The sequence below is a fragment of the Callorhinus ursinus genome, unplaced genomic scaffold (assembly GCF_003265705.2).
Source record: "Callorhinus ursinus isolate GAN/ISIS: 27379988/994484 unplaced genomic scaffold, GSC_fseal_2.0 scaffold51, whole genome shotgun sequence".
Classification (NCBI taxonomy): Eukaryota; Metazoa; Chordata; class Mammalia; order Carnivora; family Otariidae; genus Callorhinus; species Callorhinus ursinus.
Window position 1 is genome coordinate 5,434,985 of NW_027397113.1, and position 13,492 is coordinate 5,448,476.

Consider the following 13,492-nt stretch of genomic DNA (forward strand, 5'->3'; position numbering starts at 1 on the left):
ATGGAGGGATGTTTCATCATTTTTGTGGTTTGGACAATGTTCCTGTCTTTGTTGGTGTTCACATGATTATAGAATGATCTTGTTTTTGTCTTGATTCTGCACGTCACATAGTGACTTGTCTGATGTTGATGTTCTGTGAAATTGTTCATGTTTAACAGAACACCACGCACAGCACCTGGAGGTCTAGAGGTGTGTTTCACTTTCTCAAATCTATAAATTAAATGCAATTGTAATCTTAATTGCCAGTTTTGCATGTGTTTGTTTTATGAAAGAACTTGACAAAACATATCTAACTTGGGTATCTGAACAAATAAACATTAGAGAGGACTTAAGAAACCAAAAAAGAAAAGTACTGCGAAAGCAAAAAAGACATAAGAAGAAAAGATTGATAAATCTGCTACAAAAAAATAAAAGTCACGGTTTGGAAAACAAGACACAAACTCAGATAAAATATCTTCAACTCATTTGAGGAAGGGTTGATGTTCCCGTAAGACAAACAAGCAACTCTCCCTACGAATAATATAAAAAGAGTACTTTTCGGAATAGTTTTAATTTTTTACAATAAGAACGTACCACCGAAAAACATTTTCAAGAAAAAAAGACTGGGACTTGAACACAGAGAGACGGGGCTCACAGAGGCTCCGAGGAGCCTCAGGGAAGGACTACGCCTCCCAGGGGCCTCTGCGCTGATCGTCCCCGGCCTCCCGACAGGCTCCGCGCACTTTCCGCGCCAGCTTTGGCCTTAGCCAGCGAGCGGCGGAGGATGGAAAGCAGCGACGAGGCGGCGGTCGAGAAGTGCCGCGTCCACTTGCGCCCCGGCACGCTGCGCGACGCCGCCCGCGCCACGCTGCACCTTCTGCCCTGCGAGGTTCTGGTTAACGGGCCCGCCCCGGTGGAGCGCTTCTTCACCCCAGCCATCCGGCAGGGTACCGATGGTGAGTGCTCAGCTCCGGACTACGGCTCCCGGCAGCCCCCGCGCCCACGCCGCGCTCTCCTCGGCGAGGAGCGGCGCGAGGGCTCCTGGGGATGGTGGTCCAGCGGAGGTGTGGGGAGGGCCCCAAGGTCTTGCCCCGCAAGGCCGGAATCAGGCCCTCACCGAGACCCTGCGCCTACCTCCTACAGGACTCGAAGTGTCGTTTCGGGGCCGCAGACTACGGGGCGAGGAGGTGGTGGTGCCGCCCGGCCTCGAGGGATACGTGATGGTGATGGAAGAGAAGGGAGAGGTGGTGGGGAAGGACTTCTCGGAGGGTTCGTCGAACCTGCGAGAGGAGCCGGAGCTGGCGGCACCCCCAGAGGCGCTGGAGCGGGACTTTGTGAGCACGGGGGGGTCAGGGCTGGAAGGGGGTGCGGGCGGCAGCGGCGGCCCCGATGTTGAGCCGGGCCCCTTCCTCAGGACCGATTTATCGGAGCCACCGCCAGTTTCAGCCGCTTCACACTGTGGGGCCTGGAGACCATCCCCGGTCCGGATGCCAAAGTGCGCGGGGCCCTCACCTGGCCCGGTCTGGCTGCAGCGGTGAGTAGGTGATGGGCCTTCACTCTTCCAGGCCCCATCCATTAGTTACCCTGTGATTTCACGGTTATTCCCTGGGTTATCCAGAATCTTGCCCGAGTGGATTTGGGGCTTCGGGGCTGGGGAGTACAATAGGGCAGATGGAGCTTGGGTCTGAATGGAGGATTAGACTGGTCAGTAGCATGTGGCTTCCCCACCTCAGACCTGTCTGGAAGGGGCTCATTCTGAGTAGCTTGGTCCCTCCGAGAGTGTGTGGGCTACCCAGTCACTGTGTGTCAAAAATCCAGTAGTGACTCCTATTGCAGATTCACGCACAGGTGCCTGAGGACTGAGAACTGGAACTTGACATTGAAAGCCACCGGTCCCTCCACCCCAATAAACCAGCTCTTCGTTCTGGAACCACTGACTGATTCCATCACCCCCCAATAAACACGCTCTTCACAGCACCTGTGAGTCTGTGGGCACCTTGGGAGTCCCTAAGTTGGCACTGCCCCTTCTCCTACAAGAAACTTCCATGGCTCTGGCCTATAGAAACAATTTATTGCCAAGGGGCAGTGAGGGCAAGAGAGGCCAGAACTTTGCAGCCAGTACCCACCCCCCCAACTCCTATTTTACAAAAGAAATTTTTACAGCCACTGGCCCCCTGTCCGGCGTGCCCCCCCCCCCCCCCCCCCGTCCCCCCCATCGCACTATACACAGCTGCCTGGCTCCGTAGAGTCCCTGGTTCATAGCAGGCCCAGACCTGCAGCCAGCTGACCTTGGAGCTGACCTGAGCCCTGAGCTCACCTCGGTGCTAGGCACCAGCCAGGCCCTACCAGGCCTGTCCTCTCCTTATGGAGCTGTCCTCAGCCCCACCTCCCTTGGTGTGCCTCTTGGGGGCCCCGATAGGGGTAGGATGTGCTGTCAGCCCCAGTTCTGCTTTGTTGCCACTGCTATGGACAGTGTCTGGTCACCACTTTCCCCTCTTGCTCCAGTCCTTGGGAGTGAAGTGCAGACACTTGGAGTCGATTCGAAGGAGCCGCTTGAGCATAGCTCTTTCATGTCCATCCACGATGTCCTCCGACAGTGTGAGGATATACTGGCCCTGGATGGGAGATGGGGCCAGGGCGAGTCAGCCCGCGCAGGGCCCGCACTCTGCAGCCCTACACACACCTGTCTCCCCCTGCCTGCCTCCCTACCTTGTAGTAGTTGATGAGGTTGAGGTACTGTAGAGTGGAAATGACATCCTCCTTCTTGATGCTGGTGATTTCACTGATCTCGCTGTGGGAGGGCAAAGATCAGGTCCTCTGGAAGCCTTCATCTCCGCCCCAAGCCCCCAGGAACCCCAGGAGTGAGGATGGACCATGCCATGCACCCCCAGGATAGGAGGTAGGGCCAGGCTCACTTGATGGTGATCTGTGGCCTCTCCCCGCTCTCTGACTTCAGCCCCATCAGGATTTCCAGGATGGTCTGGGACCAGTAGCTCCGGTAGGACAGGAGGCCAAGGTCTGAGAGGGGCTTCTCAGGGGTTCCCGTTTTCCCTTCCACTTTGGAGAGTTCATAGCCTACAGCAAGGGAGCAGGAAGGGGTGGGTAAGCGATCACACCTCTGTGCAACCAACGTTTCAGAATATGAGTTAGAGAAGTAAACTGCCTGGTTTTCATTTCGGCCCCACCATGTGGGAGTCTGTGCCCTGGCACATGGGGCTTGTCTGCTGCGTCTGTTTCCCCAAAAAGAACTATGGAGCATTCATTCTTCATCTCTGTGCTGTGGAGGGTTCTGAGAGAGCAGCTATAATCCACCTGGAGGAGTACTCAGGCGCCAGGGGAGTGCAGAGAAAATGACACGAAAGGCAAGTGCCTCTGATTTTCATCATTCCAGACTCTGCCTGGGTCTGTGAGAAGGCAGGCAGACCCCCACGTGCGGTCTAGGCCTGAGAATGTTTGGATTTGCAGTCAAATCAGTCCCCCTAGCTGTGACCCAATGAGCATCAGCTGCTCCAGGACCAGGCTGCCCCAACTAGGTGTTGACAGGAACCAAAGAGAGAGGCACCAATGCACTTCCCAGGTCAGAAGGCGGCCATTCCTCACAGATAACTGACCTCTCCAGGGGTTCTCTCACTCTGCTCTGCTCTCCTCTACCCTGACTTCTGGCCAATGGCAGACAGTTCCCAGTGAGCCCCTCAGGCCCTGCAAAACCTTATATAGCTTTGTGTCTTTTGGTAGAGTCTTCATTCTCTCCCTCAGGGTCCTGGGGTGTCTCCCATTACCTCTAGAAGCCCTTCTTCACCCTCAGTCATAACTATGTTGTGTCACGGACCTTTCTGCCCACCCCTCCCAATCTTTACCAGCCAGCCTGGCCCAGTCTCCTGCGACTTCCACCAAGCAGCCTGGCTGGGAGCAGGACAGAGAAGCTGCTGCTTTAGAGAAAGGCAGCACGGAAGGGGAAGGGGGCACGGCTGGGTTCCCACTCAGCTTTGCTGGGCCCACCAGTGCGTGTGGAGTCCTGACACATCAGCTGGAGGCCACACACTCGCCTCAGCAGGGAGCTCCCAGCCCCTCCCGGGCAAATATCTACCTGCCCTCAAGGACTGCCTGCAATGGGCACTTCTTCTGGCATACCTGTCCGCTCCTGCAGGGCAGGACTGAGCATATCACACTGGTGACCTTGCCCATATCCTGTCTCCACTGAGGTCTGAGCTTCCAAACTTAGATTCATTTTAAGTATCTGCCCATTCTACCAAGCTGGGGGCTTCCTGAGGATGGGACTCCATCTCGGCCTCATTCTATTAATAAAATTCCTCAAATGGACCATGACCTGGATCAAGTCAAGCCTCTATGTCTTCACCCAAGAGTTCAGGCTCACTCCTGTCTCTCAGGTCAGAACCTGATTATCCCAAGGGTTCCGTTAAGTGGTGAGTTGAATGGAGTGGGGTAAGCTGCTGGGAAGCAGAAGGGGGCCTTGCAGTTGGGGGACACAGAAGAGTTCATGTACGAAAGGGCAGAGTCGCTCGTGGGCTTCATGAGACGGACCTGCCCGAATCCAAGGAGCAGAGGCTAAAATCGTATGAGTCAGTGCTTCTTGCTTTTGCTGAATTAACAGCATTTTAAACATCCACTGTGTGCAAGGCTCAGGCCACAACTAGGGAAACGAAGCACTGGTCCTCACTCAGGCATTTGTATGATGGCCCAGAACCAGACAGATGAGCAACAGGGGCTCACCTGGCTTCTGCCCAGGGCCCTTGGTGGGAGCATAGGAGTCAGATTGGGAAAAGTTGGGTGGTGCTTAGAACCTTAGCCAAGGAAGAATGAGGGGCTGAAAACCTAGCCCACACGAGCAGGGTGGTCACCCTGAGCAGGGAGAAAACCTTGGGAGAGTCCCAGCTTTCTGGCCAGCTCACGTGGTGGTAGGGCTGACAATCACAGCACCCCAGCATGCTATTATGGGGGAGGTGCGATGGCAGCACCGGCCCCGGGCCTGGGCCTGCAGGTGCCGGCCCCCAGCCCAGCGCGCAGGTACTCACTGAACTCGATCAGCAGCTTGCCATAGCCCCGGCGCTGGTAGGGAGGCAGGGTCAGGATGCATGCCACATTGTAGTCTTCTGTGGATTCCTTTTCCTGGAAAACGGGAGTGGTGGGTGAGTGAGGAGGGGACACGGCTTGGGGCAGGGCTGAGAGGGTCCAGGTGAGTGCTCACCTTGGAGAAGTAGCCCACGATGTGGAAGCCCTTACAGTCATACTCTGTCATGACATAGAAGAGGAAGGGGTCTGTGTCATAGTACAATGTCTTGTGGTCGAGGAAACACTTGGCCAAGAGACACAGGTTCTGGGAATAACTCTGCAAAGGAAAAGGCCTGTCACCACTCTGGGTACCCTGTCTTAAATGTGGCCGTTATTGTGGTTTCTTTACCGGAGGCTGATACGAGACGAGCCTTCCTCCCTGGGGCCTGACCCATTCTCTCAGTCAGGCTGTCCCTGCCACACAGGCAGAGCTACTTCTCAGTGTTAAGGAGCTGGTGTACCAGCTCCAGGATAGCGTCTGACCAGCAGCCTTGCTGGGGAGCTGGGGCAGCTTTACCCGTTCCCCACACCTCCACCTAACTCCTGCCGGGGGGTGGGGGGGGGGGCTTCCACTGCCCTCTGCTGTAGCAACAACCGTCAACACATTGTGGCATGTCTCCAGGAAGACAGACTCTGCCAAGATTTAGGAGAGCAGCTCTACCCTGGTGACAGTCTAAGAATCAGCCTGTCAAAAACCACAACAGTCTCCCGCCTACAGTCACACCTACTGGAGACTGATTTCCTGTCCTACAATGGAGAGAAGGTATTCTGAAATTGAAAGTAACAGCCTTAGGGGCGCCTGGGTGGCTCAGTTGGTTAAGCATCTGCCTTCGGCTCAGGTCATGATCCTGGGGTCCTGGGATTGGGCCCTGCGTCAGGCTCCTGGCTCAGCAAGGGGCCTGCTTCTCCCTCTCCCTCTGAGTGCTGCTCCCCCTCTTTGTGCATGCGCTCTGTCAAATAAATAAAATCTTAAAAAAAAAAAAAAAAAAGAAAGAAAAAAGAGAAAGTAACAGCCATAGGGGTCACCCCAGCAAAATGATTAATCTTACCGCTTTGCTTTACCTCTATACATATGTTCTCCTACATATCAGACATGGCTTTTTAACCAGCCTGCTAGGCCCTGCCATCTGGATGCCTAAGTCCACACTTAATAACAGGGCAGTGGTGAAAGCAGCAGTATCTCCCTCAAGCTTCCTCAGCACCCAGGCCAGAGCGCTCCCCTCGGTTCAGGATGCCTCCCTCTCCCTCACTGCCCTCCATGCCCCAGGGGTGGTCTCACAGTCTTAGCTGAATGCAGCTACATTACTCCCTTCTTCCTCCCTGCAGCCACAGACTGAGGCAGCTTTGAAGCCCAAAACCTGCAGTGACCCCTGCTCTTCCCCCAACTGACCTTCTTCTCACCAGCTGAGCTCTTGTCTCTTGGAACCGCCTCACCTCCCCCTCTCTGCCTTTAAGCCAGAATGATCTTTACCTGTCACACCATCTGTACATCCATGCCTGCTCTTCAGAACCCCACTGCTTGGGATCCCCTTACCCACCTTCTCCTTCACGTCCAGGATCAAAGATCACCTCCTCTGGGAAGCTTTGTGGGCCACCTCCAGGTCCTCATAACCCACCCTTTGTTTCATGACACTTAACCCTGGGATCTGAGTGCATGTTGGCAAATCTGTTTTTTCTGTGGACTGTGAACTCAGAGATTTTGTCTAATTACTGATCATCTTTATACCTCCCATTACCTGCCTTACGGCAGGAACTCAACAAAAATGGGATGAACTAATCTGCGGGCCAGACTGCTCAGTGTTTTCCTGAACAGGGAAGAGCTGTTCATTTAATTTCCCCCAGACCACCAGTGCCGATGACTCCCCACTGCCCCTCAGCCACAGACCTTGTTCTTACGGCCGTCAATCTCAAAGAAAGAGATGGTGCCCTTGCGGTAAATCTCATTGCCCGGAGGATGTCGCAGGTCACACTTGGTCTGAGGAAGAAAGGAGGATCAGAGGCAAGGGCAGGGTGGGGGGTGGTAGGAAAGCAGCCCCCTGGGGCCCCTCATACCAAGTGACGCTGCAGACATTTGAGGCTCCGGCCGTATTTGAGGCAGAACTCACAGAGGTAGAGGACGGGCAATGTGGTGAGCTCCTGTGGGTACGGAGAGAAGTACCATGGCTTCAGGCGGTGCCGGCCCAGCTCGATGCACTCAATGTTCTTCATCCGGGTGACAATGTCGTCGTGGCTCCGGTCAGACACCAAGCTGCCAGTCATGCGTGGCGCTGACGGTATTCCATCTGAGCTGTCCTGGGAGTCCTGTCCAGGGCCAGTGGAAAATACTAGGTTACAGGAGACAGCTCAAGCAGGACACCTGACAGCTCGCATAACCCTTCCGTAGCTTTCCTTGGTTGAGCCTAACAACCACCCTATGGTGGGGCGGGGGGTGGCTGGTACTGTGTTATATCCCCCGCTTTCCAAATAAAGAAAAGGAAACTAGGAAAGTTCTCAATTGCAGTTTGAAAAAGATCACCCAATGACTGACCTGAACCAGCTCTACCTGGTTCCTAATCCTACCAACAACCATCACTGCCTACCACCGCTTGTTTATTTAAAAAAAAATTTTTTTTATTAAAGATTTAATTTACTTATTCATCAGAGAAAGACAACAAAGCAGACAGAGAGAGAAGCAAGCTCCCTGCTGAGCAAGGAGCCCAATGCAAGACTTGATCCCAAGACCCTGGGATCATTCCCTGAGACGAAGGCAGATGCTTAACTGACTGAGCCACCCAGGCATCCCTAGTTTATTTAATTTTTAATAATCTCTACACCCAAGGTGGGGCTCGAACTCACAACCCCGAGATCGAGAGTGGCACGCTCTTCCGACTGAGCCAGCCAGGTGCCCCTTCTTGTTTATTTTTAAACCAATCACTGAACTCTCCATCCTGCCTATGTTCCCTCCCCTTTTCACCCAGCTTCCCTTCTCCCCAGACCTACCTCATCAGTGCCCAAGCAATTTGATTTTCGCTTCCGTCCTGGCTGAGCTGCCACTGCCCTACGGGCTGATCCATTCTGCAGGTAAAGTGGTGAGAACAGAAGGGAGGGTGGTGAAGGGAGCCTGAAAGCGGCTGCCAGAGGGGAAACAACAGGAAGAAGAAAAGGGTTTGGGGGACTCACCTGGGGAAAAACTGAGGCTGGGGCTGTCTCGCTGGGCACTGGAGTTGCTGGTGAAACCACCTCCACCTTCCGTTTCTGCAGAGAGAAACCAAGAAAGGTGGGTCAGAAGGTAGGGAAGGTGGGACCTCAGAGGAAAGCAAGGTCCCTGGAATTGCTGAGGGTACCGTTGAGCGGTGGTTGGGCTGCAGGCAGGAGCTGGAGGAGAGCGGCTGGTCAGGCTCGCCACCGGGAATGGCCTCCCGCTCCTTGGGCAGGTTGAAGCGGAGTGTGATCTGGACCGGGATTGGCAAGGTCTTCCCGCTGGCCTGGGCGGAGGCCGGCTGTAGAGATAGGTCCAGGGTCTTCCTCTGGGGTGGGGATGGTGGTGGGATGGGAAAGGGGAGCAGGGGCCCCTCAACGTGGAGTAATCAAGCCCCACCCTCTGCCCTCTCAAGGACATAGGAATAGCTACTGGACTCTGGAAGCTACAATTTGGCCCCCATCCTTTGCAAGCTGAAGCCAGAGTAGAAGGGTGCAGCCTTCTACCCATCCAAAAGGCCCTGAGGCCAAGAGATGAGAAAAGTAGAAGGCAGGAGAGAAAAGGTGAAGCAGGGGACCTACTCACCACCTCTCTCTCTGGAGAGCCGGGGCGAGACCCAGGAAGTCCGTTCTTGGTGGGAGTCTTGGCCTCTTTCTTGGGGAACTGAATCTTCTTTAGGTCCAGCCGCTCGTGGGTCACCCATTCATCCAGGCGTTTGTTGACTGCAGCAGTGGGGATGGCTCAGGAAGGAATGCCAGAGGCTGTCTCCCAACCCCACCCTGCAGCCCTACCTCACCCCAGCCCAGGACTCACAGTCAATGTAATGGACGTAGAAAAGCTTGCGACCACTGATGTCCTTCACGCTCAGGATCTCGGCCAGGGCTGTGGGAACAACACAGGCAGGAGCCTTAGTTGAGCGAGGCGATGAGAATCCACCCTCCTGAGACCTGATCTCCACCCCCAGGCCGGATCCCTAAGCCCCAGCACTTGGAAGCTTTCGCCCAAACCCCCTGTAGTCACCAAGTGCCGCCCCCTCTCCAAGCCCCGCCCTGTTCTTCGGTGCGGCAGAAAGCCATGCCCCTCGGGGGGTATCTGCGCCCCGCCCGCCCCAGGATTATAGAGGCCCCACCCCCTCCCGAGGGTTCGGTTGGCTCCCTCCCGCCCCTCGCCCTCAGGTTCCTTAGCCCCGCCCCCCGACGTCACTCACGCCACTCATCTTCGTTGTCCTGGTTCCGCCGAAGCACGGGCAGGCGGCAGCCCTCGATTATCTCCCCCTGGGGAGACAGCGCGGCGCCAGGGTCGGCTACTGGGGGGCCTCGGGTTCTACCCACCTCCCCTGGCTCCCTCCGCCCCGCCCCGGGCACCGGACTCACCACCTCCGCCATCTTCCCTCCCTCCACTGCCACTTCCGGCCCCTCTGGGAGACGTCACTTCCGGGACTGAACGCGCTGTAGGCCCGCGTCTCCTGAAGCCGCTCTAGAAGAAGATTTTTGAGAGACACCGCTGCCCAGCTGGAAGCAGGCAGCCGTGCCTTTTGGCTGGCGGGAGAGTGGGGTGTTTTAAGTTTCTGTCCGAGTCCTGGGCGGAATCCCCGAAAGGCGCGCAATGATTGGAGGAAAGCTGAGTCCGTCACGTGACGCCCACCGGGTGCGACGCCGGTCACGTGGCTACGGCGCGGGTCACGCGGGACCAGGTTTGTGCTTGGAGGACGGCCGGGATCGGGCGTCGTCGCCAGGAGGAACTGCGCGTGCTTGGCGCCGGGGCCGCGGTGGGGGGGACTGGGGGAGACTGGGAGGCTGGAGAAGTGGGCGGGACTGCGAACCGACGTTGTGCCTGGCGGGTTTGTGGACTTCCTTCCTTGGGGATGGGGATGCAGATGTTTCGGCTTGTTTTGTATATTAGGTTTCTCAAAAAATAATATTCATGCATGCATTCAGCAGACATTTAGTGATCCTCTAGCATGTGCCAGGCATTATTCTAGGAGCCTGTAATACATTAGTGAATATGGTAAAGGAGCCTGACCTCATGGAGCTTACAGCCTTGTGGGTTGGGAGGAAAAAGAAAGGTATAGATAACAAGTGCATTTAAATTTAAATTATTTAGTATATAAAAAAGTGATACGTATTATGAGAACACCCCCCCCCCAAAAGTGCAAGCCAAAGGAGATGGGTAAGGAGGTTGCAGTTTTAAGTAGAGTACTCGGGGCAAGCCTGGCTGTAAGTCTATTATTTGAGCAAAGCTTTAGAGGGGTGAAGGAATGAGCCAAGCAGATATCTGGGAGGAAACTCTCCCCCCAAAACAGACCACGATAAAGGGGAGAAAAGTATGATCTCAGATCATCAGAAGAAAATGTCTACGGTGAACATTTTGGTTGATTGTCTTGTAGAACAGGGGTGGGCAAACTGGCCTGTGGGCTAAATCCAACCCTCTGCTCGTTGTCCTACAGCCAATGGGATGGTTTTTATATTTGTTAATGGCGGGAAAACATCAAAAGAAGAATATTTTGTGATACATGAAAATTAGGAGATTCGAATACTCCTCATTTATGTTTTATCTATGAGATAGATAAGACTGAATAATTGTGCCTGGGATATGGTCCACAAAACCTAAAATATTTACTGCCTGGCCCCTTACAGAAAATGTTTGCCAGCTTCTGCTTTATAGACTATTGTGTTGTCTGTTCAATTCAAAAGTAGGTTCTTGATTGTGTATATTGTGCTGTTCCCAGTTCATTTGCTTAGCAACATAAATTGAACACTTGTCACTAAATGCTCTGTAGCAGTACTTTAATGGCTACATTGTGTTTTGTTGTTTAGATGCATTTTAGCTGCCATTACCAATTTCCTGTTGTTGAATATTCCAAGTTATTTCCGATTTTCCCCTATTACAAACAGTGCTGCAAGCATCCTTCTTTAAATGTACAACTTTCTAGATATTCATCCCAGCATGATTTGCGCAGAAGATATAAATGGGGTAATGATTTTATCTGCCTTTTGGAAATATCACCCTGCTGGCACTGTCCTTGGATTGAAGGAGGTAAAACCAGAACAGGACAAATTGGAAGACTGTCAAAATTGGCCATTTGCTGATAACAGTCAATAAATCAATAAATGTTTATCCAGGGCCTGCTATGTATCACAGTTAGCACTAGTTCAGTCCCTGCTGCCTTGTCAGAGTCACAAGCAACCCATGTTAATCCCATGGCTGCTTCTTAATCCTCTTGGCAGTGGCATTTGGCATGGTTGGTCATTGTCCCGTCCTTGAAACACTCTTGTCCTTGTTTCCAGGATACCAGACCCTCCTGGTTCTTATCCAACTTCCGTGGCTGCTCCTTATCTCCTTTGCTGGTTCCTCTTCCTGTCCATGACCGCTAAATGTTCACGGGCCCCAGGTTCAGCCCTGGATTTCATGTCTGTTGCCACACTCTCCCTTCAAGATCCCCTGCAGGCTCGTGGCTTTAAATACCATTCATGTGCTGAGGTTTCTCAAATTCATATCTTCAGCTTAGATCTCTCCCCCCAACTCAGCCCTCACTGCCCGTTCAGCATCTCTACCTGGTTGTCTAGAGATCATGTCCAAAACCAAACTCCTGGTCTTCCTGCCCAACTGTCTCCTCCCACTATCTTTCTTGTCTCTGTCAGTGATGTTTTATCCATCCAGTTTCTCAGACCAAAATCCTTGAAGTCATCTGATTTTCCTCTCACAGTCAGTCAGCAGACACTCTAGGCTCTATCATTTCTTTCTGCCTTCACCACTACCACATGCATGCTACCACCATCTTCTCCCAGAACTATTGCAATAGCCTCATCCACAGGAAAAAGAGGGATCATTCAAAAATATTAATTCACCCGGGCGCCTGGCTGGCTCAGTCAGTTAAGCATCTGACTCAGGTCATGATCTCAGGGTCCTGGGATCTAGCCCCTAGTCAGGGAATCTGCTTCTCCCTTTGCCTCTCCCCACTTGCGCACATGCACACACGCTCTCTCTCTAATAAATTAATTTAAAATATATATATATATATATAAAATTCACACCATGTCACCCTGATGATCAAAATCCACCAGTGGTTTGTCACTCAAAGTAAAACTCAAAATCCCCGTATAAATCCAATCCCATTACCACTCTCTGCTTCTTCTTCTGCTGTTCCCTCACAGTGGCCTCCCCATGTTTCCAGGACATAGCAGGAAGTTCCTTTCTCTGGTCCTTTGCTCTTTCCTACCTGCAACATTTTCTCCCCATTTATCCACCTGGCTCAGTCTCTCACCTCATGCAAGCCTTTGCTCAAAGGTCACCTTCTCAGTGAGGCCACCTCTAACCTCCCCAGTTAAGCCTGCCATCCCCCACCCACCTCATCACCCTCCTCCTTTCCTTGTTGTCCTATATAGCCTTGATCACCAGCTGTCGAATCATGTTTTTCTTACTCACTTGTTAACTGTCTTTCCTTCACGAGAATGTAAGATCCATGAACACAGTATTTATATTGTTTTGTCCAGTGCTGTTTTCCCACCTTCTAGAATAGTGCCTGAATCATAGTAGGCATTCGGTTAAAAACTGTCAAATGGATTAAGCACATGGTCTCCCCAGGGAGCCAGAGATGTGAACTGATATTTACTGCAGAGAGTGATTGGTCTTGTGAGATGGGAAGGAAAGCTAGGGCTCAAAGGAGGCAGATCCACAGAGGGATCCCAGAGCATCTGATATATGGCCTACAGTTTAGAGGATGAGTAAGTGTTGGCCAGAGAAAGGACTTGGGGATATTCCAGGAAGTGAGGACAGCAGCAACAAAGAGAGTAAAAAAGGAGAAAAGAAACAGCTCGTGAACAGCGCATCAGGCATTCAAAAACATTAATTGAGCACCAACTGTGTGCCACACTGTGCCGGAGCAACTTGAGTGAAAACAGAGGAGATCCCTATTCAAGGGGGATGGACAAGAGCAGTTCACAAAACAAAACGAAAATAATCCCTGTGGAGGTTGGTAAGTGTCCATGATAAAACAGTGTGGTCTGGCCAAGAGTGAGGCCCGGCCAGTGTGGGCCGCTCTAAGGGCTGTCAGTCAGGATTTCTACCACCCAGAGTCTCACTGTGCCCTGCTTCCAACTGGTTCAGTGAGGAAATGTCTTGGTCCATGTGGCCCAAAGGCATGCAGGGCTTGAGGATGGCTTCACTGTCAGTGTCCTCAACAACGAAACTTCTGTCTTCCCACTCCAGCCTCCTCATGGTTACCTTCCTCCAACATCAAGGTGGGCTCCTCTCACAATCGAAGGA

The 13,492-nt window shown here is 53.0% G+C and overlaps 2 protein-coding genes across 5 annotated transcripts; one reads left to right on the forward strand and one right to left on the reverse strand.

Annotated features, from left to right (window-relative positions):
• Nucleotides 1-706: 706 nt before the first annotated feature.
• On the forward strand, nucleotides 707-1,956 carry RNASEH2C (ribonuclease H2 subunit C). Its single transcript, XM_025878752.2, has 4 exons — nucleotides 707-935; nucleotides 1,123-1,313; nucleotides 1,394-1,513; nucleotides 1,816-1,956. Exons 1-4 carry the CDS (start codon nucleotides 764-766, stop codon nucleotides 1,840-1,842), a joined length of 510 nt encoding a protein of 169 aa, XP_025734537.1. The 5' UTR covers nucleotides 707-763; the 3' UTR covers nucleotides 1,843-1,956.
• Nucleotides 1,957-2,306: 350 nt separating this feature from the next.
• Nucleotides 2,307-9,776, reverse strand: KAT5 (lysine acetyltransferase 5). Of its 4 annotated transcripts, XM_025878749.2 has the most exons (14): nucleotides 9,601-9,776; nucleotides 9,435-9,501; nucleotides 9,041-9,109; nucleotides 8,813-8,949; nucleotides 8,373-8,528; nucleotides 8,209-8,283; nucleotides 8,029-8,103; nucleotides 7,102-7,350; nucleotides 6,935-7,024; nucleotides 5,186-5,326; nucleotides 5,013-5,106; nucleotides 2,895-3,054; nucleotides 2,689-2,770; nucleotides 2,307-2,594 (listed from the first exon to the last, which is right to left on the reverse strand). In XM_025878749.2, the coding sequence occupies exons 1-14, from the start codon at nucleotides 9,610-9,612 to the stop codon at nucleotides 2,460-2,462; spliced, it is 1,542 nt and encodes a 513-aa protein (XP_025734534.1). In that variant the 5' UTR covers nucleotides 9,613-9,776; the 3' UTR covers nucleotides 2,307-2,459. The 4 variants fall into 4 exon arrangements, with proteins under 4 accessions (XP_025734534.1, XP_025734536.1, XP_025734533.1 ...); XM_025878751.2 differs by lacking the exon at nucleotides 8,373-8,528 and having other exon boundaries at nucleotides 9,601-9,768; XM_025878748.2 differs by having other exon boundaries at nucleotides 9,435-9,612.
• Between the last annotated feature and the right edge of the window lie 3,716 nt (nucleotides 9,777-13,492).